Source organism: Eubalaena glacialis, chromosome 13 (assembly GCF_028564815.1).
Source record: "Eubalaena glacialis isolate mEubGla1 chromosome 13, mEubGla1.1.hap2.+ XY, whole genome shotgun sequence".
Classification (NCBI taxonomy): domain Eukaryota; kingdom Metazoa; phylum Chordata; class Mammalia; order Artiodactyla; family Balaenidae; genus Eubalaena; species Eubalaena glacialis.
In genome coordinates, this window is record NC_083728.1 from 65,370,844 (window position 1) to 65,398,002 (window position 27,159).

The 27,159-nt window shown below is 48.4% G+C and overlaps 1 protein-coding gene across 1 annotated transcript in view; it reads right to left on the bottom strand.

The window, feature by feature from the left end:
- Nucleotides 1-27,159, bottom strand: part of LOC133104210 (uncharacterized) — a 173,102-nt gene that overhangs the window by 91,887 nt on the left and 54,056 nt on the right. The window contains exons 15-28 of the mRNA XM_061209857.1: nucleotides 25,222-25,380; nucleotides 24,285-24,409; nucleotides 21,816-22,010; nucleotides 18,063-18,218; nucleotides 17,287-17,471; nucleotides 16,178-16,360; nucleotides 14,970-15,061; nucleotides 13,486-13,649; nucleotides 11,246-11,405; nucleotides 10,934-11,013; nucleotides 6,377-6,563; nucleotides 5,347-5,502; nucleotides 4,782-4,915; nucleotides 3,461-3,619 (exon numbers count right to left, since the gene is read on the bottom strand). Coding sequence (XP_061065840.1) covers nucleotides 3,461-3,619; nucleotides 4,782-4,915; nucleotides 5,347-5,502; nucleotides 6,377-6,563; nucleotides 10,934-11,013; nucleotides 11,246-11,405; nucleotides 13,486-13,649; nucleotides 14,970-15,061; nucleotides 16,178-16,360; nucleotides 17,287-17,471; nucleotides 18,063-18,218; nucleotides 21,816-22,010; nucleotides 24,285-24,409; nucleotides 25,222-25,380 — 2,135 coding nt within the window. The remainder of the gene's footprint in view (nucleotides 1-3,460; nucleotides 3,620-4,781; nucleotides 4,916-5,346; nucleotides 5,503-6,376; nucleotides 6,564-10,933; nucleotides 11,014-11,245; nucleotides 11,406-13,485; nucleotides 13,650-14,969; nucleotides 15,062-16,177; nucleotides 16,361-17,286; nucleotides 17,472-18,062; nucleotides 18,219-21,815; nucleotides 22,011-24,284; nucleotides 24,410-25,221; nucleotides 25,381-27,159) is intronic.

Below are 27,159 nucleotides of genomic sequence, written 5' to 3' on the forward strand. Positions count from 1 at the left end.
CAACCTTGCATTCCTGGGATAAACCCCATTTGGTCATGTTGTGTAATCCTTTTTATATATTGCTGAATTCAGTTTGGTAGTATTTTCTTGCGGATTTTGCATCTGTATTTATAAGAGATAATGGTCTTTAGTTTTTCTTTTCTTATGATGTCTTTCTCTGGTTTGGGCATCAGGATAATAATGGCTGCATAGAATGAACTGGGAAGAGTTTTCTCTTGACAGATCATTTAGTCAATTATTTTATAGTAAATTTATTTTATAGTAAATTAATTCTGGCACTATCCAGTCCAGCCAAGAGGCTAAGAGCCTGAGGTTTGAAACGAGGCAGACTGGACTTTCAATCCCAATTCTGCCACATAGTAGCTGTGAGACCTCAGCTAAGTCTGTTTATACCATTTCTCTTCTGTAAAGTGAGAACAGATAATTCTTGCCTCACAAGGATTAAATGAGATAATACAAACAAAGCCTCTGACACATGGTCTGGCAATAATTAATGGCTCACCATTGATCACTCTGCCTTTCCCTCTTCTACTCACTGTCAGCTTCTTAAAGATAAAGATTATCTTACTCATACCTGTCTCCCCAGAACCTAGCATGGTGTCTGCCACACTTCTGAAGGCTTGCAGAAATGCTGCCACAAACCTCTAATCTCTTCACTAAAACCCTCGGGGCCAGATGTTTTCCAGAAATAAGAAACTTCTTCTGCTTCTGTTGACAGAAGCAGGGCATGATCAGAGGTAGGTAAGGTTATCCAAGGACGACTTCAATCAAGGATATGATTCAATAGGGGCTTCCCTGGTGGCGCAGTCATTAAGAATCTGCCTGCCAATGCAGGAGACATGGGTTTGAGCTCGGGTCCGGGAAGATCCCACATGCCGCGGAGCAACTAAGCCCATGTGCCACAACTACTGAGCCTGCGCTCTACAGCCCATGAGCCACAACTACTGAAGCCCGCATGCCTAGAGCGTGCTCCGCAACAAGAGAAGCCACCGCAATGAGAAGCCCGTGCACCGCAACGAAGACCCAACGCAGCCAAAAATAAATAAATTAATTAATTAAAAACAACCACAACAACACAGGTAGTTCTCCAAGATCCACTGCTAAAGGACATACAGCATGACTCACCAAACAAAACTAAGTGCTTGTGACAGCTCCACAGAGCAAATGTATAGAAAAAGATCTCCTTTCCAGTTCTCCAGACTATAACCATGGTTCTCTCCAGGCAGCTGAGGAGGGGACCAGGAAAAGGGATGGTAACTGTGAAAGGGAATTTTAGCCTTACTTTAAATGTTATATGTTTTCACAAGGAGAATTTATCCATGGAGTATTGGTATGATTTAAAATCAACATAATACTTAGGAATGAAGTTAAGCAGGGAGGCAAAAGACTTGTACACTGAAAACTACAAAACATTGCTGAAAGAAATTAGAGAAGACATAAATAAATGGAAAGACATCTTGTGTTCATGGATTGGAAGACTTAATATTGTTAAGGTTCAATACTACCCAAAGCAATCTACAGATTTAATGCAATCCCTATCAAAATCTCAATGGTATTTTTTTGGTAGAAATAGAAAAGTCCATCTTAAAATTCATATGGAATCTCAAGGGACCCCCAAATAGCCAAAACAATCTTGAAAAAGAAGAACAGAGTGGGAGGTCTCACAAAGCTACAGTAATCAAAACAGTATGTTGTGACATAAAAGACAGACACATAGACCAATGGAATACAATAGATTGCCCAGAAATAAACTCTCACATTTATGGTTGGGGGAAAGGACAGTCTTTTCAACAAATGGTGCTGGAAAAACTGTACATTCAATGCAAAAGAATGAAGTTGGATCCTCATCTTATACCATATACACAGTTTAACTCAAAATGGATCAAAGACCTAAACATGAGAACTAAAACCATAAAACTCTTAGAAGAAAACATGGGATTGAAAAGCTTCGTGACATTGGATTTGGCAATTGATTTATTGAACATGACACCTAAAACACAGGCAACAAAAGTAAAAATAAATAAGCTGAATGACATCAAAATTAAAAATTTTTGTGCAACAAAGGATGCTATTCATAGTAAAAAGGCAACCCACGGAATGGGAGAAAATATTTGTAAACTGTATATCTTATAAGGCGTTAATATCCAGAACATATAAAGAACTACAATTGAACAACCACAACAACAACAAAATCAAACAACCTGATTCAAAATGGGCTAAGGATTTGAATAGACATTTCTCTAAAGATGATAATTAAACAGCCAATAAGCCCATGAAAGGATGCTCAACGTCATCAATCACTAAGGAGATGCAAATCAAAACTACAACAAGATCCTCATACGCATTAAGATGGCTACTATTAAAAAAAACCCAGAAAGTAAGAAGTGTTGGTGAGGATGTAGAGAAACTGGAACCCTTGTGTACTGATGTTAAGATGGTGAAATGGTGCAGCTGCTATGGAAAAGAGTATGGCAGTTTCTCAAAAAATTAAAAGTCGGATTATTGTATGATCCAGCAATTCCACTTCAGGATATACACCCCAAAGAATGGAGAGCAGGGACTCATACAGATATTAGTACACCCATGTTCATAGCAGCACTATTCACACAGCCACATGTGGAAGCCAAGTGTCCACTGATGAATGAATGGATCAAAAAAACGGGGTCCATCCATACAATGGAATACTATCCAGACTAGGAAGGAAATTCTGACTCATGTTACAATGTGCATAAACCTTGAGGACATTATGCTAAGTGAAATAGGCCAGTCACAAAAAGGCAGACACTATACAATTCCACTTACATGAGTTTACCTAGAGTAGTGAAATTCAGAGAGACAGAAAGTAGATTGGTGGTTGCAGGGCCTGGGGGAGGGAAGAATGGAGAGTTACTGTTTAATGGGTACAGAGTTTCAGTTCTATGAGATGAAAAAGTTCTTGAGATAGATGGTGGTGATGGCCGCACAATATGAATGTGCTTAATGCTGCTGATCTGTATGCCTAAAAATGGTGAAAATGGTCAACGTCATGTTACGTATATTTTACCACAATTAAACATTTTTAAAAACAATTAGGAAACTCAGAAAGGTAACGTGTGCCTTATAAGAGCACATACCTGTTCAGGGGCTAAGTAAGCACTCAGTAACTCCTGATTTACCAAAAAGAGCTCACCCTCCAGGAAAACCTGCAAGTGAACCGTTTCCAAAATGCATTTTTACGCTGGAAATCTGTATTTCCCAAGCCCCTCTTGCAAACTGCTCCTTGGCAATCCTTGGCACACCAGCAAATGTTTAACTGCCCCAGGGGCGTGGGGGCTGGAGATGCCAAAGGTAAGGCCTCTGAGCCTGAGTTTTAGCCCCTGCGTCCTTGCAACCAAGACCTGGAGGGACAGGCAGCGGGGCTGCCCAGCTGCCACATGCAAGCTGAGCCCCAGGGACGCGGCTCTGCGGAGGCTGGACTCACCTCCACGAAGTAATTGCTCAGGGCTGGGCCCGAGTCGTTCTGGAAGGTCTGGCTGATGCGGAGGTGCCTCTTGTTGCGGCTGTCATCCCAGTGCCTCCCATAGCTCGCCTCCAGCTCCCAGTGGAGGTGGCCTGAGCCCTCCTCATGCCGGAGCTGGACCTGGAACACCCCACCAGGGAGACCCCCAAGGAAGCCTTGTGTATGCAGACCTGAGCCTCCTCACAGCCACCCACCCTGAGATGCAGGCTTGCTTATCTGGGGTGACAGTTCTGTAGGAAGCATGGACTTTTTTGCACTGGTTTTGATTTTGTAAAATATTGCATTAGAATAGGATTCACCTTCACAGTTTCTGGTGTCCCCTTAAATTCTGGCCGCGAGGTGAAAAACTAACCTGCCCCACGCTGGTCCATGCCCTGATAAGGAGTAGAAAGAGCCAGCTGCCATGGGAAGATGACTCCTGATCTGCTTCACATAAACCCAAAATCTCCCCCTCCCGCCACTCTCCCACAGCAGCCTCCGGCTCCCTGGACAGCTCCTGGCAGCCACTTTCTCCTCCTACCTCTGAACCACAGGTCGAGGCAACACAGGCTCATCCATTTATTCACTCATTGAACACGTTTTCCCCCAAGTACCAAGTAGATACTTCTCTGGGCACTAGATAGCCAGGAATGAAGAAGCCAGAAGCCCCCTCCCTTGTGGGGGCAACAGTTCACGGGGAGAAGCAAACTTGAAACAATTAACAAAGGAGCAGTCACTTCTCCCTTTTGCTCACCCCACCACCCACTCTGATAACTACCAGTTCTTTAACCGCTCCAATCACCCTCCAGCCCCAGGACCTTTGCACTTGCTGTTCCCTCTGCCTGTGGCACACTTCCATGGGAACAGAACTATCTCATATTTTAATTTTCAGCTTAAAATTCATTTCCCCCAAAGAAGGCTTCCCTGCTGCCCTGTCCAAATTAGACTCCCCTGTGCTACGCTCTCTCAGCCTCTGCCCTGTTTACCACCCATGGCACTTACGTTTCCCTTGATTTGGTCCATATCTCTTGCTCTCTGCCACACACCCTCCCCCAGCAATGGAATGGCAGAGACCAGGTGCTGCCTTAAGCACAGCTCTCCCCCAGTGCTGGGCATAGAGTAGGTATTTAATAAACACCAACTGAACAGGGGAAAGGTGAGACTAAAGTTCCAATCCCTAATCCGTTCCCATACACGATCTTGAGTGAATACATCTCTCTGAGGATGGGCTCAGGGTGCTCACCCACCACTTCCCTAACCCCGGGGGCTCTCTCCAGGCCCCCTGCCCAGCCCCAGCACCCACCTTGTGGCTGAACGCTGGGATCTGCGTGCAGTGGAGCTCGTGGTCCAGCTCCAGCTTGTACGTGGCCTCTGAGCCGCTCTCCACCCGCAGCTTCTGGCTGGTGCTGCACTCCTGTGCCAGCTGCTTCGCCTGACCTGTGCAGGGCAACCCAAAAACCCCTGCCCTTCCTCTGCCAGGTAGCCCTCCATCCTCATTCCAAGCAGAGGAGCGTCCAGTACAGCCCAGCTTCAGCCAGCCCCCTGGATCTGCCTCACCAAATGTCACTCATTGGAACCTGCCGATGGGGAGGTTTTAAGAGACAGATTTATGTCCCCCCCAACACACACACACACACACACACACACACACACACACGTAGTGTTTTTTGTTTGTTTTGTTTTTTTAACTGGCAGGTGCTCAGCTCCATACAAAGCCAATGGAATGACTCACTAGCTAAGGAGCCTCATGGTGAGGCCAAAACACCCAAGGTGACAGTGGAACCTTAGCCCTCGGAGCCACAGCCCCAGGAGACGGTGCAGGTCCGGCCACTCCCCACCTCGCCCGCAGCCAGCATGCGGTGCCGTACCCAGGAGGCCATACTTGATCCTCAGGGAGCTGGTCCAGAGGCGGCCCCGCTGCTGCAGCAGGCCTAGGGTGCGCAGCCCCACAAGCCCTGGCACGAAGAGCTCGCCACCCAGGGCCACCACCTGCTGCCCTTCCTCTGCCTTCTTCTCCAGCAGTGCTGCGGGGAGAGCAGGCATGGTGCGGTCATGGCCTGTGCCCCAGAGACTGACACCCTACCCCCAGCACCAGGTGAGGAAAGGAAGTGGGAACCGCCCAGGGGGGTGTCCCGATAGAACCAATGCCTGAGTCTCCGCCGAGGAATGCTGACATCAGGGCCACTGGAAGTGTTTTGCACTGTCCAGGTGGCAACCCCAAAAGTCACTTTTGTGGGTCCAGACCAAAAGCTTTTAAATAAAGTAGAACAAAACAAAATAGAATGGACCAGAAGATAAATGACAGTGCATCAAGGATCATCAGGTAAATTTCACCTTCTGAAACTTGTTTCTGCTACACTGATACTCAGCCAGATCACACAGGTATAGCCACGCTGGTTAAAATATCAAAAATGCATAGGCCAGCTGGTCAACAGCCCTAGCCACTCACATCACTCCCCTGGAATCTCTAAGAACACCCCACGAGCAGCAACTCCAGGAGGGCTCCAAGCCAGCTCCAGCACCAGGGTGGGCATCTGGTCAGATTGGTCAGTACCCAGGCCAGGCTGTGTGTTCAAGATACAAACAGCGCCCCATGCAATTCGGGTCAAAATGCGAAATGTGTTTTTTACACATTGTGTAACATGTAATGTGGGTCAGAATCCAAACACCCCAAAAGGTGCTGGTTGATGGTTCATGCAGAGCAGTCGAGCGCATTGGAGGGGCACCTGGGGGACTCGGGCAGAAGCTGCAAGCAGATACAGAGCCTGGATTTTCCTTGGATGGAATGTGAATACTGGGGTATCGGGTGATGGGGACTCCAAGTGGGGCACTCAGCCCTCCCCCCTCCCCAAGCCTGGCCACTGAGGAAACGTGACACAAAGGGGTCCCTCTTCCTACCTGACACGTGGGCCTGGTCACTCAGCAGGTTGCTCAGTGACACGGAGAAGGCCAGCCTGCTGCCTGCCTGCCGGCTGAGGTTCCCGGCGAGGACCACAGGGCTGCCCGATGTCACCAGTTTCACCTCCAGCTGGGCCTCGATCCGCTGAGCCTCACCACCTGCTGCTGGCCACAGGTTGCTCCGGCCCTGGAAAGGCCCCAGCATCCCTTGAGGGGACAGGCTCTGCCAGCAGGCTCCACCCGGACCGCAAGAACCAGGACCGGACACAGGGCAGGAGACACAGCTTGGTTAATGGGCTTCTAGGCTGATCCTGCTGCAATTTCTTAAGCTCGATATTGTTCAAGATAGGTCATCTCTGTTACAAATTCAGACATAAGTCTGAAGGACCTTTCCTCTCTATCCCCCCAACCTCAACGCCCCGTCCAATCTATCAGGGACTCTGGCCAGCTCTCCCTGCAGAATATTCTGGGACCCGACCACTTCAGCCACCTCCACCACTGCCCCGGCTTGAGCCTGTTCATCGCCACTGTGTTCCTGTGACATCCTTCTCCCGGCTCTCCTGGATCCCACCCTGGTGACCAGGGCAAGCCCTTCCAGACTCATAGGATCACGGCACACCTCTCTTCCTCAGGGTAAAAGCCAAGGTCCTTGCAAAGGCCAACAAGGCCAAGACTTTCTCCAGAAGTCAGCAGTGCATCCCTGGCCAGATGAAGGCAAAACTGCCCACAGACACCGGGAGGCAGGACACACAGATGGCCCCAAACGTGCTCTGTGTCTCCATCATTGAGGTTTTCCAGAGCAACTACAGCCCATAGCAATGGCAGCTGTCATCTCTGACGGCCACGCCAACTGTAGACCAATACTACGGCCCTCTCTGCTGCTGCCAGCTGATCTGTTGACCCAAAAGATGTAAAAACAACCTCTCTATTTCCAGACTGTCCACTACTTTATACTCTCTTGTAAATCCTGTTTTTGCCTTTGTTCCTTGACAACAGTCACAAATCACTCTCTTCTGATTACTCTTTGGCAAAGCCTTACATGATCTGTCCTCCCACCTTTCTGTCCCTTCTCCTATTCTGCTCCAAGCACATGGGGGCCTCGGGCTGTGCTTCTAACACTCTGTGCACATTCCTGCCCCAGGACCTTTGCACATGTTGTGCTCTTTACTTGCAATACCCTTCCCCCAGAGAACCACATGGCTCTCTTCTGCACATGCTTTGTGTCTTAGCTAAAAGCTATCTTCTCAATCAGGCTTACCCTGTCAGCCTATTTAAAACTGAAGCCACGGGACTTCCCTGGTGGTCCAGTGGCTAAGACTCCACACTCCCAATGCAGGGGGCCCGGGTTTGATCTCTGGTCAGGGAACTAGATCCCACATGCCGCAACTAAAGATCCCGCGTGCCACTACTAAAGAAAGATCCCGCATGCTGCAACGAAGATCCCGCGTGCTGCAACTAAGACCTGGCGCATCCAAATAAATTTTTTAAAAATAATAAAAATTAAAAAAAAATAAAACTGAAGCCAACCCTCAGACCATTCTTCTCACATAACTTCAGACCCCTGGATCCAGCTCACTGATCCCCTTTTCCTATAGTGCTTACACTCACCTATCACCACAATTTCCTTATTTATTTTACTGATTATCTCTCCTACGAGAATGTAAGCTCCAAAAGGAGAGAATTTTGTGTGTGTATCTCTTTTGTGTGCTGTCTTCCCGGCACATTGTAGGTGCTTGATAAATAGTCGTTGAATAAATTAATAAAGACAATGAAAAATATAGGTTTCGTTCCCCTTCTTGGTCCCCCAGTCTCCCTCAAGGCAACCACTGTGTCCACTTCTTGGGCATCTTCCAGAGACAGCATGGGCCTATATGTATGTGTGAGTCTGTATGTATGTGTGTATATGTGCATGTGCACGCACGTGTGTGTACACGCACGTGTGTGTACGTGTGCACTCCATCACACACGTGCACGTTCCCTCTTGCTCTGCACAAAAACAGATGCAGGCTCTCCACTCTGCTCTGCTTCTCTCACTTAATGGTGTGTCTTGGAGATGATTTTCTCTGGTTTGTATCAGAAGCTTCTCGGCAGTAGCTGTAGCTGTTCTCAAAGTGCAGCCCATGAACAGGATGACTGTAGAATTTCTCATCCAAACCAGGACACTTAACGGTTAAAGAGACCACTAATCGTATTGAGCTGGGTCAATGGTAAACTGGGGCTCTCCAGGTAACCTGGGACTTGGGGATGCTCTATCATTGCACCCAGGGGAGGGGGCACTGAAATCTAACACTTTCCTCCGCGCCATCCTTAAACCCCATAAACACTCAGCTGAGTCGAACCCAGCTTTGCTGCTTTGTATTCCTGAGCTCATCTGCCTTAGTCTCCTCATCTCCTATGGGCTTACCAAGAGGACTAAAAGAGGGACCCGGGGTCAAAGCCACCCGTGGCCCCCCCGAGAACAGGCTTTGGAAAGTTCCAGAACCCCAGCTGTTACCGTTAATCATGATGGGTCTGAGGCAGCTAGAACTGGAGTTTCTCTAAAGGCCCATGTTTCCAGGCTGCAGACAGCCCTCTGGAGGGCGGCAGGCAGGTCTGCAGGGAGGTGCAGGCAATTAGCACTTGTGCGCTTAGCGAACAAGGATTGCTTTGAGGGCTCCCGGGAGCTCTGAAAATGATTCGTAGTCTCAGCCGTCAAGCAGCTGGGGCTTGAGGAGGAAGATGCTCTCCCCTGATACTTGGTCTTCCCACCCAGACAGGAAGCAGATCTGGGAGCTGAGAGTGTGTTTATGTAGCAACAATTCCAGCCCTGGCTCCAGATTTTCAACCCAGACCTCTCTGAGAAATCACTGGAGACCGAGGCAGAATCACCAGACTCATGGCCAAAGGGGCCCAGAGGTCCTGCTTGGCAGAAGCGAGTCTACAGCTGCTGTTTTTATCCTTTTTGGAGTCACTGACCTGCTGGAGCATCAGATGGAAGGTCTAAACCCTCTCCCCAGAAGGGGGACAGACACAAAACTTCTGCACAATTGCAGGGGCTTCAATGGACCCATTGAGTCCCATCCAGGTCCTCCTGGTTGAGAACCTTAAAAAGTACCTATAACGAAGAAAAAAACGCACACACCTCTGCTCCAGGAATTCCACTGCTAAGAATTTACCCTGAAGATGGAAGGGTGATTTGTAAGACCAAAAACCCGGGAAAAACTCCAGAGCCCTCCACTACGGAACCAGCTAAATAAATTCCATCCCATTGACTATTATGCGGCCATTCAAAATACATGGTAGACATTCTTGTTTTTAAAATAAAAGATGGGGGGGATATATTGATATCTATTTGGGGATTGTGGGCATAGATGATTTCTAAGAGGAGTCACAGAAAATGAACAATGATTGGCTTTGAGGAGGGGTGTAAGGGAAAGTTTTTAACTCTATGCCTGTGCTGACCAATAGAACTTTCTACAATGATGGGAAAGTTCTAAAAAGTGGCCAGTGCAGCTGAGAAACCATATCTTTAACTTTCTGTTACTCTGACTCACTTAAATAGTCATGTGTATAGGGGCCATCATACTAGACACTCAGTTCTATGCCCTTCTGTACCTTTTGAACTTGGGATCATTTAAATGTATTACCTATTTTTTTAACTAAATTAAATTGTACCAGTATGTGCTGGTACAAAAAGATATATTTTTGACTGAAAAAAAAAAAAGCAACATGCGAAGAATAGGATGCGATCCTTTCATATAAAACAAAAACTAAACTCAAAACTGAAAGGTTTTATAAATCCACAGTATTATGGGTTGAACTGTGCGCCCCCTCAAAAGATGCTGAGGTCCTAACCCCCAGGACCTGTGAATGTGACCTTATTTGGAAAAAGGGACTTTGCAGATGATCCAGTGAGGTCATTAGGATGGGCCCTAATCCAGCATGACTGGTAAACTTACAAAAAGAGAAATTTGGACACAGATACCTACAGAGGGCAGACAATGTGGAGATACAGGGAGAAGACAGCCATCTACAAGCCAAGAAATGCCTGAGGCTACTAAAAACTAAGAGAGAAGCATGGACTAGATTCTCCCTCACAGCCCTTAGAAGGAACCAACCTTGCCAACACCTTGATTTTGAACTTCCAGCCTCCAGAACTGCGAGGGAAAATTTTCCATTGTTTAAGCACCCCCAAATTTGGGGCACTTTGTTAAGGCAGCCCTGGGGAACTCATACAGATTTCTTGGTGTGTGCATTGACATTTCTTCTGGAAATCTGGGGAGTGGCACTCTTTCACTTACCTTTTTATACTTTTCTCTACTCTGAATTTTTTAAAGCATGCTCCTGTGTTACTAATATTATCAATTTATGACATCAATAGTGGTGAGATTTGAGCTCATTTTCTTCTTCTTCATACTCTTCTGGGTAACAAGAAGTCACAAACATTATTGGTAGGTGGAAGGAGAAGAACAGCTAAAACGCCAAAGGAGGTGGTGATGAGTAAGCAGGGACTGGGGCTTGAAATGCCCAGGGAGGTGGCAGGAGCCAACACTGGTGGGCTGAGGACAGGGAACAAACCTTGATGTAGTAGACGTCCCTGTCATCCAGTATCAGTTCCAGGTGACCCATGCAGGCACTTTGCAGAGTGTCAATCTTTCCTGGGAGACAAAACGAGAGTTTAGAGACCAGGGTTCAACATCCTGGATCCGCCCCTGTGTTCACCAGGGGATGTCCTGCTGGTTTCCTAATCTCTGAGCCTGTGGCTCCTCGCCCATAAAACGGGGCTATATGTAGTGCCGACCTCAGAAGGTGGCTGAGGAGTCCACAGTGAGTGGGCTGCACCTGGCACATGGCCGAGGGCACGGTGACGGGGAGGAGTGCTGTCATTACCGTCCAGCTCAATTTTCTTCTTGGGATGGACGAGCTTGAGCCGGAGCTTCCTCTGGGGCCAGCTGTAGCTGACATCCACCCCGACGTCCCTGGGCACTTCCGACCTGGGCGTGCCCATGAAGACGTGGGCTGAGGCTTCTTGAGGGAGCCAGGAGTCCTTCTGGAAACACAGCAGAGTCCTCAAGATCAAGAACCCATCCAGGCCCCCCTACCTTCAAAAACTTGAGTTCTTATGCTCATCCTTGTCCTCGCCAGATAAGAACCCCCAAACCAGGAATCTGGGGATCCGTATCCTGGAGGAGAGTCCTACAGGACAACTCAGGACCACAGGGACAGGATCTCAGTTTGTTCAGCAAACAGCCAGGGAAGGAGGCTTATCGCACACCATCGGCACCCTGCCCAGATCCCCTCGGACCCCTTGACCAGATCAGCATGCTCATGTCCCAGCTTCTGTGCACTTTGCTCTTAACCCCTGGCACCTGGGACCTCCAGAGCATTGCCCTCCGGCACAGGAGGGAAAAACATCCCGGCTCCTTAGCCTCAAGGGGACCAAACTCTGAGATGTAACTCCTGCTCCAGGGCTGCCCAGGGATCATGCTGAGGCTGCCACCGCACCTGCCATCACTCCTGCTCAGCTTCTTCCCCTTCCCTACCCTATTTTCTCCACCCTCTTCCTGGGTCCTCCTGGAGTCTTTTCTTCATCCACACTTTTACCCAAATCCTTGGCTCCAGTCTGCTTCTGGGAAAACACAGCCTAAGACACGGGCCCCCTTTAAAAACCTGCATCAGGGGCTTCCCTGGTGGTGCAGTGGTTAAGAATCCGCCTGCCAATGCAGGGGACACGGGTTCGAGGCCTGGTCCGGGAAGATCCCACATGCCGTGGAGCAACTAAGCCCGTGCGCCACAACTACTGAGCCTGCGCTCTAGAGCCCGCGTGCCACAACTACTGAGCCCACGTGCCACAACTACCGAAGCCCACGTGCCTAGAGCCCATGCTCCGCAACAAGAGAAGCCACAATGAGCAGCCCACGTACTGCAAAGAAGGCCCAACGTAGCCAAAAATAAATAAAAATAAATTAATTAATTTAAAAAATAACAACCCTGCATCATCGTCATTCATTTAGTACCAATAAATGTTGACTACTGTGTGTGAGGCACAGTTGCAGGCATGGGGAATGCAACTGAGTGTTAGACACAAAGTCCCGCCCTCTTGGCACCTACATTCTAGAGGGGGAGGCACAGGACCTCCAGACACAGAAGTAGGTAAGATGGCAGCTGGTGGTGATGAGCGCTCTGCTGACAAACTCAGCGGGTCAGGGGCCCTGACAGGGTCATTGTTCTGCACTGGGCAGTCAGGGAGGGAAGCTGTCTCTGAGGAGGGGGCATTGGATGAGACTTGAAGGAAGCAAGGGAAGGAGTCGAGTGGATGTCTGGGAAAGACTGTTCCAGGCAGCAGAAACAGACAGTGCAAAGGCCCTGGGGCAGCAATGCACTTGGCATTTAATAAAAAGGAGGTCAGTGTGTCTGGAGAGCGGTGAGCCTGGTGAACATTTGGGGAGATGGGGAGGAGAGGCCGGCATGGCTGGATCACTGAAAGCCTATCGGTCAGGGCGAGTGGGTCCTACTCTGAGAGGAATAGGAGCCATTGGAGAGTTCTGAGCAGGGGAGGGACACAGTCCTTTTGGGATTCTGGAAGGTCTGTCTGGCTGGTGGTGGAGAACATATGGTAAGGAGACAAGAGCGGGAACTGGGAAATCAGATAGGCGGCTGCTGAGTGCCCATTCTGTGCCAGGTGCTGGGAACACGGGTGAGAAAAACAGGCACTGGATCTGTTCCCAGGAACTGAGTGACTAGTGGGGAAGACAGATCTTAACCAACTGGTTTCAGTAATGAACACAAATGTGATCTAAAGGGAAGGAATATATCCTACTAGAGCACGTAACAAGGGAATATGACCACTTCGGGGTAATCAGGGCAGGCTTCACTGAGGAGGTGACCCCCCTAAACTGAGCTCTGAAGATTGATTCAGAGTTACAAGTCATCAAGCCAGGGACAGAGGATCAGCATGTGCAAGGGTCCTGAAGCAGGAGGGAGACTACAGCAGGACCAGCCCAGCTGGTCCAGCTCCAGGGAGGAGGCCCATGTCTTTATGAGTGATCCCCAAGGCTGAGGCCTGAGTAGAAGACCTAGGGAGACCCCGAACCTGGCTGGGAAAGAAGGAGCCATTCCGTAGGGCCTACCGGGGGGTGGAGGGTATAGGCAGCTTCCAGCAGATAGTGTTGGAGCCCCCGGTCCTGCTTCTTCAGCATCACAGCTGCAAACACAGGCACCGAGAGCAGGTAGGGCTGCCCGGCTGGAGGCCAGCTCACTTCAGTGCACAGCTGCCAGCCCCAAGTGCGGGACGCTGTGAAAAAGGGAGCAGGCAGCATGGTCAGTAGAGAGCCAGAGGGCTCGAGGCAGGGCCATGGATGCTCCCACCAGCAAAGAAGGAGCATCTCTACATTCTTTTGAGAAACAGTATTGGGTAGACATTAATTGTATGAGGTGGTACCGTGTAGACCAGGGTTTCTCAGCCTTGGCGCTATCGACACACTGGTCTGGATAATTTCTTGTTGTGGGAAGCTGTCCTGGACTCAACCCACTAGATACTGGTAGCACCTCCCGCACCAGGATGACACCCAAAAATGTCTCCAGATGTTGTCAAATGTCCCGAGGGGCCAAAAATTGTCCCCAGTTGAGGACCGCTGGTGTAGACTATCACAGTGTCAGGCAGTACTGTGTAGGACACAGGCTCTGGAGCAAGAATGCCTAGATTCACATTCCAGTTCTGCCACTTCCCAGCTGTGTGACCTTGGACAAGTTACTTAACATCTCTGTGCTTTGGTGTTTCTCATCTGTCAGCTGGGACTGAGAACAGTTCCAGCCCCATGGTGTAGCTGTGAGGATTAACAGCTCAGCAAGCATTTAGGACAGAATTTAGCTTAAAGAAATCATTTAAGTAGGCCCCTCCCCCACCTCACCCCCAACATGACTGCAAGATCTGTGACTCTTTGGTATACCTCCTTCCCCTCTGTTTTCAATTTTGTTCCCTTTCACCTGATGTTATTATCAAAAAATTTTCTCATGCTATTAAAATATGCCCTTCATTACAGAGCTTAAAAGTTATGGGATATCTTGGTACTTTACTAAAACCAGGAGTTCGCAAATGTTTTCTGTAAATGGCCAGATAGTAAATATTTGAGGTTTTGCTGGTCACACAGTCTGTTACTCAACTCTGCTGTTGCTGAAGAAAAGCCACAGGCAACGGGCATGGCTCTGCCCCAATAAAACTTCATTTATGGACACTGAAATATGAATTTCACAAATTTCTCATGTTATGAAATAGTCCTTTTGATTATTTTTCTGCATTTGGAAATGTAAAAGTCTATTCTTAGCTCAAAGGCCCTTATAATAAGCCATTCGCTTACTGTTGGATATTTGAGTTGCTGCCTATTTTTTGCTCTGTAAATAATGATGCAATGAACATCTTTGGGCACAGGGCATTTTTAAATGATTTTGGTTTATTTTCATAAGGTAGAGTTCTAGAAGCAGCATCATTGAGTTAAGGGGCGTAAGTACTTTTAGGGCAGAAGAGTAACTCTGGAATTTGGATCTGGCATCTTACCATTCAGCCCCCAGGACAACCATCTTGGGACAATGACACGGAAGCCCTGTTGGCACCTACCTTCCTTGTCGGTACAGGATTGGGCCTCAGAAGGGATGTGAGCGTGACTGAGGCTCCTCATGCCATCCCCAGTGATGAGAAACAGCTGAGAGCTGGGTGGGAAAGGAGGAAAGTGCCAGGCGAGTTGTTTTCATTCATCCATAAAGCCACCAGGACGAGGCACTGGGGCAAATCCCACTATCAACAGGACAGGCCTTTGGGGAGTCTGCACACTGGTGGGGGAGACACTCCATGAACACAGAGGGTGACAAGCACTATAAAAAACCTAAAACGGGGCACAGCATGGGCATAGGGTCTGTCTTGGAGACAGAGCAGGACGTTCTTCAGCTGGGGGTTTGGAGAGGACTCTCTGTAGGGGTAACATTCGGTCAGAGAATGAAAGGATGAGAAGGAGCCAGCACTCCAAACAGAGGGAACAGCAGGTGCAAAGGCCCTGGGGTGGGAGAAAAGGGGGCTCTTTGGGAGCACAGAAAAAAGGGCGGTGAGAGGGGGTCAGAATGGAAGGGGGGAGTGAGGGGCAGGAAGTAGTGACAGGAGACAGGTGAGGGGGGTGGGCAGGGCCTCCATCTGGCAGGAGAATCATGTGGAGCTGGGTTATCCTAGAAGCAAGCAAAGGATTTTAAACGGGGGAGGGGGGAGCATGATAGGACTTAACTGACATTTTAAAGGACCCAACTGGCTGCTGCCGGGAGAGGGTCAGGAGGGCAGCAGTGCCTCCAGCAAGGGTGGGACACAGGGAAGGAGGCAGGTGGAGGTGGGGGCAGCCTGGCTTCTCCTGTTTGCTTGGAAATCACTGTTCTCCAAGTGTCACCTCTCCAGGGGGCTGGGGACAATCAGGCCCCAGGGGGGACCCCCGTAAACTGCTGAGGAGTGTGGGAATCCCCACCTCTAGGCTGCCCTCAGGCCCTGTCACAGATGCACCCACCCCACCTTGACACACGTGCACACACACGCACGCCCACGTATACCCCACTCACTGACATGTGCACGCACTCTCACAAACACGCCCACAGACGCACATTCACATACACAGACTCACAGGCACATCCTTAGGCGCACACACTCACAGATACACGTGGTCAGACACAGGTGCACACGCACGGGTGACCATGCACACACTCTCACAGACACATGCACCCACACCTGTGCCCACCCTGGCTCGCACACAGGTGTACTCACGGGCTCCCTCCCGAGGTGCGGGAACCCACCTGAAGCGGAGCAGCTCCACAGCCTCCTCGGGTGTGTTCAGATGCACCTTGAGGTCCTGGCCCTTCTTCGTCCGGATCCCTCCATCCAGGCTGGCGGTGCCACGGACGCCGGTCACCCACCTCAGCCCAGCCTGCCCCAGGGTGCCCACTGTGCCCATCTGCGCCGAGATCTGGAGCAGGGCGCTGAGGAAGAGGCACACAACTGCATCCTGCAGCCCCAGGCAACGGCAAAGCCAGCACCAACCCACCCGGCTGCTCTCTGTGGTCCTGAGCCAGAGTAGCCCCTCCAGCATGGACACCACTGACCATGCCCTCCGTGTGTGCCAAGCACTCTACACATCGCCATCGAATCCTCACCACCACTAGTCTCATTTCACAGATGGGGAAACCGAGGCTCAGAGAGGTGACAGCAGCTGTGTGGGTCTCACAGCTGGGACATGGAACAGCCAGTTCTGGAGCCCCAGCTGACTGAGCCCAAAGCCAGGGTCTCCATGCCAAAGAGCAGCCAGCACAGGACACCCACATACCCCACGTCAGACCCAGAAACCAAGCACAGGTCGGCTTAGTGGCTGGGACAGTCACCCAGCAGGCCTGGGAAGGTGAGCACTGTCAAATTCTGCTCAAAATCCTTCGTGCCGTGTGGCCTTGGGTCAGCTGTGTACTCGTCCTGAGTCTCAGTTTCCTCAACCCTTAGTGGGAAGAAGGAAAGTGTCCATCTCATGAGTGGCCATGTGGGTTCAGTGGGCTCAGAGCCCATGTGCCTTAAATGCTTTTCCCTCTCTCCCATCTCCCCTCCCCTCAGAGGCAGAGGGGACAGACGGAAGAGTGGAGTTGTGGCATGAGACGAATCCCAGCTGCCTCACACTGCTGTGCCACCTCGGGCATGGGACCTCACCTTGCCAAGCCTCAGTCTTCTCACCTGTAAAGTGGGTATAACTGCCCAGGTTCTCCTCAAAGTCTCTTGGCACAAAAAACACTCCATCAACAGTAGCTGATATAACAGGTGGTCAGCAGAGCGGGGCTCCCCTCCAGCCCACGCTGATGCCCCAGCTCTCTGCAGGGGGAGGCCCCCACCCACCCACCTCCCCCAGCTCTGAGGAGCCAGCTACCTGGGCTTGACATAACCATTCACAGAGAAATCCGAACGCTGCTGGAAGTTGGCTGTCCCTCCGACCTGGATGCTGATGGCAGCCGAGGCGTTTAGGGTCAGCCGGGCTAGGAGTCCAGACATGGTGGGAAAAGTAAGCTCCTCCATGGCCAGGTTCAGCCTTCGGTTCACCTGCACTTCCTGCCCCTGCAGTCAGAGAACCGTAACAGTGCATGTGACGGCCTCACTTACCCCTCACACAGCCCTCAGAGGGGACCTTATCATTGTCTTCAGTTTCCAGATGAGAAAACAGAGCCCACAAACAGATAAAATAACCCGGCCGAGCCCATGTAGCTAGAAACAGGAAGAGCTGGGGTTTGAACCAAGATAATTTACCAAGGGACATGGTCAGAGGTCAAGCATCCAGGGTCAGCCAGGTAAGGAGGGGTGTGGGCCCTGCCTGTGGTACAGAGCACTTAGTATGTGCCAAGCACACTCTAAACGTGTTGTTGCATTTTTACTGCATTAAGTCACTTGATTCAACAGCTCTATGAAGTAGATATTATTATACTATTACTATTCTATCATTCCCATTTCACAGATACAGAAACTGAGGCCGTGGCAAGTTCAGCAACATGCCCAAGGTGGTAAGTGGTGCAGCCAGTTTTTGAACTTGGGCAGTCTGGCTCCAAATTCCATGCTCTTAAGTCTGAAAACACTTTAGTATATCCTCAAAGCATCAAAGGAAGTATCTTCGGACCAGAGGGCAGGGAGGGGGCCGAGCCCAGCCTGAGGTACCTTCAGGAGCTTGACAGCAAGCTCGGCCAGGTTCAGGGACTGGCGTGTCACATGACTCCCCATCGCCCCGCAGTTCACAAAGCTCAGCTCGTGCCCAAACACCTTCATGCTCAGCTTACACTGCAGCGCCCGCCGCTCCCGATGCCTCTGGGCCACCTGTGACCAGGAACAGGTCTGGGTTAGCCGGGCAAGGTACCTGGACTTTGGGAGGGGGAAGGGGCACCTGGAGAGAAAAGTCAAGGGCTTGTGCGGTCCAGAACAGGGCTTGCAAAACTCATGGTCCAGAGGCAGAACCTGCAGATGTGTTTTCTGCACAGTCTACCCAATGCCCAATGCAGTGTGTGTGTGTGTGTGTGTGTGTGTGTGTGTGTGTGTGTGTGACAGAGAGAGAGAGACAGAGACAGAGACAGAGAGAGAGAGAGAGTGTTTTAGCAAACTTTATTTTGGAATAATTTTCGACATACAGAAAAGTTACTTCCCCAAAGAAGACATACAGATGGCCAAAAAGCACATGAAAAGATGCTCAGCATCACTAATTATTAGAGAAATGCAAATCAAAACTACAATGAGGTATCACCTCACGTCTGTCAGAATGGCCATCATCAAAAAAATCTACAAACAATAAATGCTGGAGAGGATGTGGAGAAAAGGGAACCCTCCTGCACTGTTGGTGGGAATGTAAATTGATACAGCCACTACGGAGAACAGTATAGAGGTTCCTTAAAAAATGAAAAATAGAACTACCATATGATCCAGCAATCCCACTCCTGGGCATATATCCAGAGAAAACTCTAATTCAAAAATATACATGCACCTCAATGTTTATAGCAGCATTATTCACAATAGCTAAGACATGGAAGCAACGTAAGTGTCCATTGAGAGATGAATGGATAAAGAAGATGTGGTATATATACACAATGGAATACTACTCAGCCATAAAAAAGAATGAAATAATGCCACTTGCAGCAACTTGGAGGGACCTAGAGATTATCATACTAAGTGAAGTCAGAGAGAGAAAGACAAATATTGTGTGCTATCACTTATATGTGGAATCTAAAAAAAATGATATAAATGAACTTATTTACAAAACAGAAACAGACTCACAGATATAGAAAACAAACTTATGGTTACCAAAGGGGAAAAGGGGTTGGGGAGGGATAAATTAGGAGTTTTGGATTAACATATACATACTACTATATATAAAATAGATAAATAACAAGGACCTACTGTATAGCACAGGGAACTATATTCAATATCTTTTAATAACCTATAATGGAAAAGAATCTTAAAAAGTATATATATGTGTGTGTGTATATATTCAGTTATGTATGTATGTATACATATGTGTATATATACATACGTGTATGTATGTATACATATAGGTATGTGTGTATACATAAATGTATGTATATATATATAACTGAATCACTTTGCTGTACACCGGAAACTATCACAACATTATAATCAACTACACTTCAATAAAAAAACTATTTGTGCAATAGAAAAAAGAAAGGAATGAAGTACTGATACATGCTACAATACAAATGAACCTTAAAAACATGCTCAGTGAAAGAAGCCAGACACAAAAGGCTACATATTGCATGATTCTGTTTATATGAAATGTCCAGAATACATAAATCCATAGAGACAGAAAGCACATTAGTGGTTGCCAGGGGCTGGGAAATGAGGGAATGGGGCGTGACCACTAATGAGTGTGGGGTCTCCTTGGGGTGATGAAAATGTTTGGAACTAGACAGAGGTGGTGGTTGCACAACATTGTGATATACTACATGTCACTGAATTGTATACTTCAAAATAGCTAATTTTATGTTATGTGAACTTCACCTCATTTTTTTAAAGAGTACACGGTGAATGATTCCATTTATATTAAGTTCACAAAAGAAGCTGGATGTGACCTCTGCTGCCAACCAGATTGAAGTAACAAGGACTGGATTTACCTTCCCACGTGGAGCAACCCCAAACTCAGATGAAACAGATTAAACAAAAGTTCCCAAGACACTAGACATCAGTAATGTGAGACAATGAACCCAAGAGATGGGAAATAGCAAGGTGAGCCCCAGCTTACTGTCTGGAGAGAGCTCAGGCTGAGGTGCAGGGAGGGGAACAGAGCGGGACATGACAGACTCTCAGGGTTGAGGATCTGGGAGTCCAGGGAGACCAAGGTAGCTGGACTTTGCAGGGCAGAGTACAAGAGAGGAAAGAGCCACACAGAGAAAGAACTCTGGAAATCTCCAGAGGGTCCCAAGGATCTCTGTAACATTGCATTAGGCAAAGATTTCTTAGATGTAACACCCAAAACTTTATGCATAAAAGAAATGGATAAACTTGACTTCATTGAAATCAAGAATATCTGCTCTTCAAAAGACACTGTTAAGAGAATGAAAAGACCATGCCACACACTGGGAGAAAATATTTGCAAGTCACATATCTGATACAGGCCTTGTGTTCAGAATAGAGCAGGAATTTTCAAAACTCAGTCATAAGAAGCCAACCAAATTTTTAAAAAAGGACAAAATATTTGAACGTACACTTCACCAAAGAGGTATGGATGACAAATAAGCACCTAAAAGATGCCCAACATCAGTAGCATTAGGAAAATGTACTTTAAAGCCACAAGATACTACTACAAACTATTAGAATAGCAAAAACTAAAAAGTCTAATCCTACCAAGTGTTGGCGAGGATGTATAAGAATTAAAACTCTCATACACTGCTGGTGGAAATGCAAAATGGTACAACCACTTTGCAAAACAGTTTAGCTAGCTCTTAAACAATTAAACGTACAACTACCATATGATCTAAGCCATCCCATCCTCAGATATTTACCCAAGAGACATGAAAACATATATTTATATGAAGACTTGTACATGAATGTTCATAGCAGCCCTACTTGTAACAGCCCAAAACTGGACATAACACAAACATCCACCAACAGGTGAATACATAAACAGACTGTGGTTCATCCATACCATGAACCACTACATGGCCATAGGAAGAAATAAACTATTAGTATACTCTACAATATGGATGAATCTCAAAATAGTTACGCTGAATAAAGGAAGTCAGGCCAAAAAGGAGTACATGCTTTAAAAACAAAAGTATACGCTGCATGATTCCATTTATGTAACACTCCAGAAAATGCAAACATCTATTTTGACAGAAAAAGCCTATCACAACAGGGGGCAGGAGGAAGGGATTAAGAAGCATGAAGAAAACTTTGGGGGTGATGGATATGTTGATTTAGTTGGTGATGGTTTCATGGTATATACATATGTCAAAACTTATCAAATTGTACACTTAAAACACATACCATTTATTGTAGTTAGATTATACCTCAACAAAGCTGATTTTAAAGTAGAGTTCACTGATGCTTTTAGGGGTCAGAACAGTGGTTACCCTTGGTTATGGGTGGGTAAACCAGAAGAGGGGGGCTGCAGGGGGTGTCTGGGGAGCTGATGAGGGTCTGGGTGCTGGTTGTAAAGATGTGTTCCACTGGGGGAAACACACGAGGTGGGCACTTCTCTATGTATGTGATACTTTAATAAATCGTTTTTCGAAAGAAGCCAGGCTAACAGCTCACTACTGAGATCTGGACCAGAAATTTGCTTCTGTAAGGGGGTGGGAGGGCAGGGTCAGAGTTCATGGACACCTGGGTCCCCCAGTCCCAAAGCCCAAGCTGACACCTGACAGCGTAGAGGAGTGGGCGTGAGGTGGGCTTGGGCGTTTCCCTTACCTTCCGCTGCAGGTCTCTCATCTTTCTGGACCTTTCTCCTGGACAGGCGGGGTGGGCCGGCTGCGGTGTAGGTCCTGGTCCTGGCTCTGGGGGCTTTTCTGCTTGGGCCTGTCTCTCCTCTTCCTGCCCCCAGAATGACTTCGGGCCAAATAGCCTGCGGGCCATTTCCTCAGCATTTTCCAGCCGGAGCCCCAGCTAGGAAGAAAAGCCAGGGGCTCAGGGAGGAGTAACCCAGTCACAAGGCTGACCAAGAGCTATGGGGTTGGGAGCTTGAACAGGGGGCTCTGGGCTCCCCAGGGTCCATCCGGGCCCAAGTGCCAAGAGGTACAATCTTAGGAAGTCATCAAGCTCCAGATCTACTTGGCAAGTGCCACAAAGCAAGAATTCCTACTGATTCTTTAAGCCCTGGTTCAAATGTCACCACCTCTGGGAAGCCTTCCCTAAATTCCCATATCACTCCCTTCACACATTCCCCCTCCCCTCCCCCAGCCAAATTTATCACTCCTTCCTCTGAGTGTCAAGCACACTACTCCAAGGTCACACTCAGACTCATTTGTGTGTCTCCCTTGCAAGATCCTGAGTTCCATGAAGGCAGGGACCTGTGTCTCATTCACTAAGCACACTCAATCCCTGGTGGTATGGCACAGAGTACCTCCCTCAGACAAGCTCCAGGGACCTGGGGGGAAGAGATGGAAGAGCCCCAAGGCAATCCATTACTTTAAAGTTTGCTGGACAATAAAGAAAAATCGGGGCTTCCCTGGTGGCACAGTGGTTGAGAATCTGCCTGCCAATGCAGGGGACACGGGTTCGAGCCCTGGTCTGGGAAGATCCCACATGCCACGGAGCAACTAGGCCTGTGCGCCACAACTGCTGAGCCTGCGCGTCTGGAGCCTGTGCTCCACAACAAGAGAGGCCGCGATAGTGAGAGGCCCGTGCACCGCGATGAAGAGCGGCCCCCACTTGCCGCAACTAGAGAAAGCCCTCGCACAGAAACGAAGACCCAACACAGCCAAAAATAAATATAAAAATAAATAAACAAAATAAATAAATAAAAATGCAATAAAATTTTTTAAAAAAAGAGTAATGTCTGCTCATTAAAAATTAGGAAAAAAAAAGAAAAATCGACACTTGCCAGACGCACACACAAAAAATAAAAAAAAATAAAGTTTGCTGGACATACAGCCTCAGAAATCTTCCCTCTTCCGCTGCCGCCCCCCACAATCCATTTTCCACACAACAGCCAGAACGTTCAAGTTATCACTCGCCAACTCAAAACCCTTCCTCGACACGGCCCTGCTCCCTCACTGTGCTCCCATCTTACCATTCTCCTGCACTTACTGTTCTCTACTCTATTTCTGTTCCTTAAACACACTAAGCCCTTTCTCTTCTCAGGAACTTTGCACATACTGGGCCCCTTCCCTGGAAGTCTCTTACCTCAGCTTTTCACATGGCTGCTTTTGTTCATCCTTCAGATCTCAGCTGAAACTTCACCTCCCTAAACACACTACTTAAAGTTGCCATCGTTTTATCAATGTGTCTACTCATTTCTTATCTGTCTACCTCTCTGGGCTGTGAGCACCAAGCGGGCAGAGATCGTGTCTCTCTTGTTCATCATCATATTCTCAGAGCCCAGCACAGGGCCTTACATGCCAGGTAGAAGATAGATATTGTCCAATGATGACAGGTGGATAGATGGATGCAAGGATGGATAGATAAGTGGGAGAATAGATGAAGAGATGGGTGGGTGAGGAGACTGATAGATAGGTGCATGGGTGGGTGGAAGGGTAGATGAATAAATAGGTGAATGAGAGGGTAGATGGAGAGATGGGTAGACAAGTACATAAATGAATAGATGGATGAGGATAGAAGGATGGATAGGTGGATGGATGGACAGAGCAGAGGTATAGACGTATGGAAGAGCATGTGGATGGATGGGTAAGTGGGTAGGTGAACAGGTGGATGGATGGGTGGGTGACTGAGAGAATAAATAGATGATTGAGTGAAAGTGTAGATGGAGAGATGGGTGGGAGGGTACATAAATGGATAGATGGATGAGAGGGATTAATGAGATGGATAGATGAATATATGGATGGATGACAGATGGGGTGTGAATGGATGGGTGGGTGGAAGGATGGATAGGTGAGTGGATGGATGGATAACTGGAAGAATAGATGGGTAGGTGCGAAGGTAGATGGAGAGACGATGCAAAGTACACAGATGGATGAGATGGATGAGAAGGAGGGAGGGAAGGAGGGATGGGGTGGGTGGTAGTTGAATGGATTTATGTATGAGTCAGTAGGTGGGTGAATAGATGGGTGGATAGGCAGATAAATGGGTGGGTAGACATCAAGAGCTGGAAGTATAAGATGTGAGAGTAGATCTACAGATACAAGAGGTGAAGGATGGAAAGATAGATGAATGGCCCCAAGCCCAGGAGAGGCCCTGAGGAGAAGCAAGGCCCCCTCTTACCTCTAGGAGGTTGAAGGCATGACCAAGGGCATGGACAGTCAGGTTGGCTGTGGCAGAACGGGGAAGGAAGGAGGCCGGAGAGAAGAGAAGGGTCCCCTCCAGGTTGGCTCCCAGGCTGCCCGATGCTAGAAGAGACAGAGGATCAGTATACACCACACCGTTAACCAGGTGAGAGTTGGCCACCAAGGGACCATCGCCGGAGACAGGGCCAGACACACAGTGCATCCTCTTGGCCAGGATAGGAAGCTCAGACCTAAGCCTTACCAAGGGCAGAGGGAAGGGCAGAACAGAAGAGTCACAAATGTACCCACACCTGCCGATAGGCAGAGAGGGGGCAGCCAGAGCACCCCACCCCCGGACTTGCTGAGTAGTTGAGAGGGTTTGGGTACCTAAGCTAGAACAGGGTCCCTTTTTGATTCTGATTAATTACAAGGAGGCAGCTGTCTCTCTTCGATGCTAATCTCCTTTTTTCACCCAGGAAAAAGCAGTTCTCAAATTCACAGCCCTCAGCAGGCAAGAATCCATGAGAATTGAACAACAGTGTTTCACGGATATTGCATTTCTTTTTAGGCTAACCCTATTTTTACAGAGTTAAACTGATCTTCCACTAATGGTAGGGATAAAAGGTTTCCTTTTAGAATAAGTGTAAGTTTAAAAGAACCAGTTTAGAGAAAAGATGGAAGTACTATTCAGTTGAATGCTATGAAGTGGCTCATACGTAACTATTTTTTAACTCTTCCAACAAAAATGGCAGGTGCTATTTTGGATATAGCAAAAAGATAAAAACAAAAAATAAAAAATCAAGCAAGTGGCATGTGAACATTTGACATTTGGGAAACGGTATCTTTGATCCACATGTCCTCAGGAGTTAGAACTCCCAGGTCCCCAAGCCTTTGTGGTCCCAGTGCAAGACAATACCTGCCCCGGATGCCCATACCTGAGCGGAAGGTGACGTCAGAGTAGGACGAGTGTTTCCAGGTCTCTGGATGGAACTCTTGGCTGACAATGTCCTCAGGGATGGCCTCCCGGAGGGCCCGTTTCAGGGGGTCGTCCGTCTCCAGCAGCTGCAGGAGGTGACTCCACACAAAGGAGCCCACTGGAGTCCCAGCGCAGCCAGCGGGGAGGGGAGGGGGGAATGGTGAGGGAGGACCCGGAGCTGGCACAACCCAGAGAAAAGACCCCCCCCAACCCCCCTTCCTGGGTCCTGCTATTTCCACCCACCAGGGGCTTCTCAGGAGCCTAGCTACTGAGAACCACGTCCTCTTTGAAGAAACAGCGGCAAAGAGCAGTGCCCAGTTCAGACAGCTCACACATTTATGAGCTGTGTGACCTTGGGCTGGTTACTCCACCTCTCTGAGCCTTAGTTTCCTCATCTGTAAAATGAACTATAATGACCTATCTCTCAGGGCTGTTTGTGCAGATCAGTCAAGGGCAGAGCCTGGACCTAAAGGACTGAGTATCTTTCAGGGCTGGGAAAGGGGTGACATGCAATCCGTGATGGGGACCCTCTGAGGCTCTCTAGAGTGGTAAAAATGAAATGAGAGCACCAATGAGAAAGTCCAACAGAGGATATTATTCTAACTGGGAACCCCAATCCTCTTGCTTGTCCCAGAGGATGTCTCAGAATGCCCAGTAGGGAGCTTCTGGAACAATCCACACGGAACAGAGCTGAGTCTGCCTTTTGTTTCCATCAGGCAACATACAAGCCTGATACCCCAGGGCCTCCATCGAGGCTGTCCTTTGGCTGATCCCCTCTGAGGGGCTTGGCCCAGTGGCCTATTGATGCAGAGCAGGCCCCTCCCCCACCCCCATTCCATCCCTGAACCTGCCAACAGCGGTCTGCAACTTCTAGTAGCACCATTTCTTTTCCTTTTGGCAAGGGGGCGGGGTTTGCTGTTTCTTTAGAAGGTAGTTTAGCAGTATCACTTCAGACTTTTAAATGTGTGCCCCTTTACATTGGCTACTTCTCCTCTGGCTAGATTAGCACAAGGGCCCAGGAGTGGATATAGAGAGAGATTCATTTTGGTGGTTGTTTCTCATGGCAGAAGACCTGAAACAATCTAAGTGCCCATCGGTGGGGCTGCTAAAGTAGATTACGGTTAAGCTCCTAGTGGAACACCGAACAGCTGTAGCTAAGAGTCCGAGTGTGCCGATGTGGAAAGAGCTCCCAGATGCACTGAGGAGCAAAATGGCATGTATAACATGATCCTGAGTTGCTACTGCTGTTAAGGAGATACACGCCCATGTTCATACATACACTACACGTTCTGATGGGACACACAAGAGAACTGGTCACAGTCAGAACCTTCAGGAAACAGGACTTAGGGATCAGGAGACATGGAAGGCAGACTTTAACTTTCCATTTATATTTTGCCGTCTGCTTTGAAATTTTGGCTACATAGTAGTAATAACAATGGTGGTAATAACATTAAAAGTAACAGCTATGCACACAGCTCTTACACTGTTCTAAATGTCTTCCTGTACTAACTCATTTTCTGCTTCCTCTGTGAGGGAGGTATTGTTATTATCCCCATTTCACAGATGGAGATGGAGGCTCATAAAAGTTTACTCACTTTTCCAAAGGCACACAGGTAGGAAGTGGCAGACCTGGGATTTGAACCCAGGCTGGCAGGCCCCAGGCTCTCAGCTCACTGTAAATTATGTCAACTCACTGTGCATTATGTAAAAACTTTATGAAAATTAGTCGAACCTATTTTTTGAAGTTCCACCTGTTTAAAGGGAACTCTCTGACCCCACAAGGGATCTGAGATTCGCAGACACTGCCCCTCCTCTGCCTCGAGTCTCTCCTCCAGGTACTGTGCCATGACCTGACCAGAGCTAGAAGGGAACTCAGCGACTTCCACCCCATTTTACA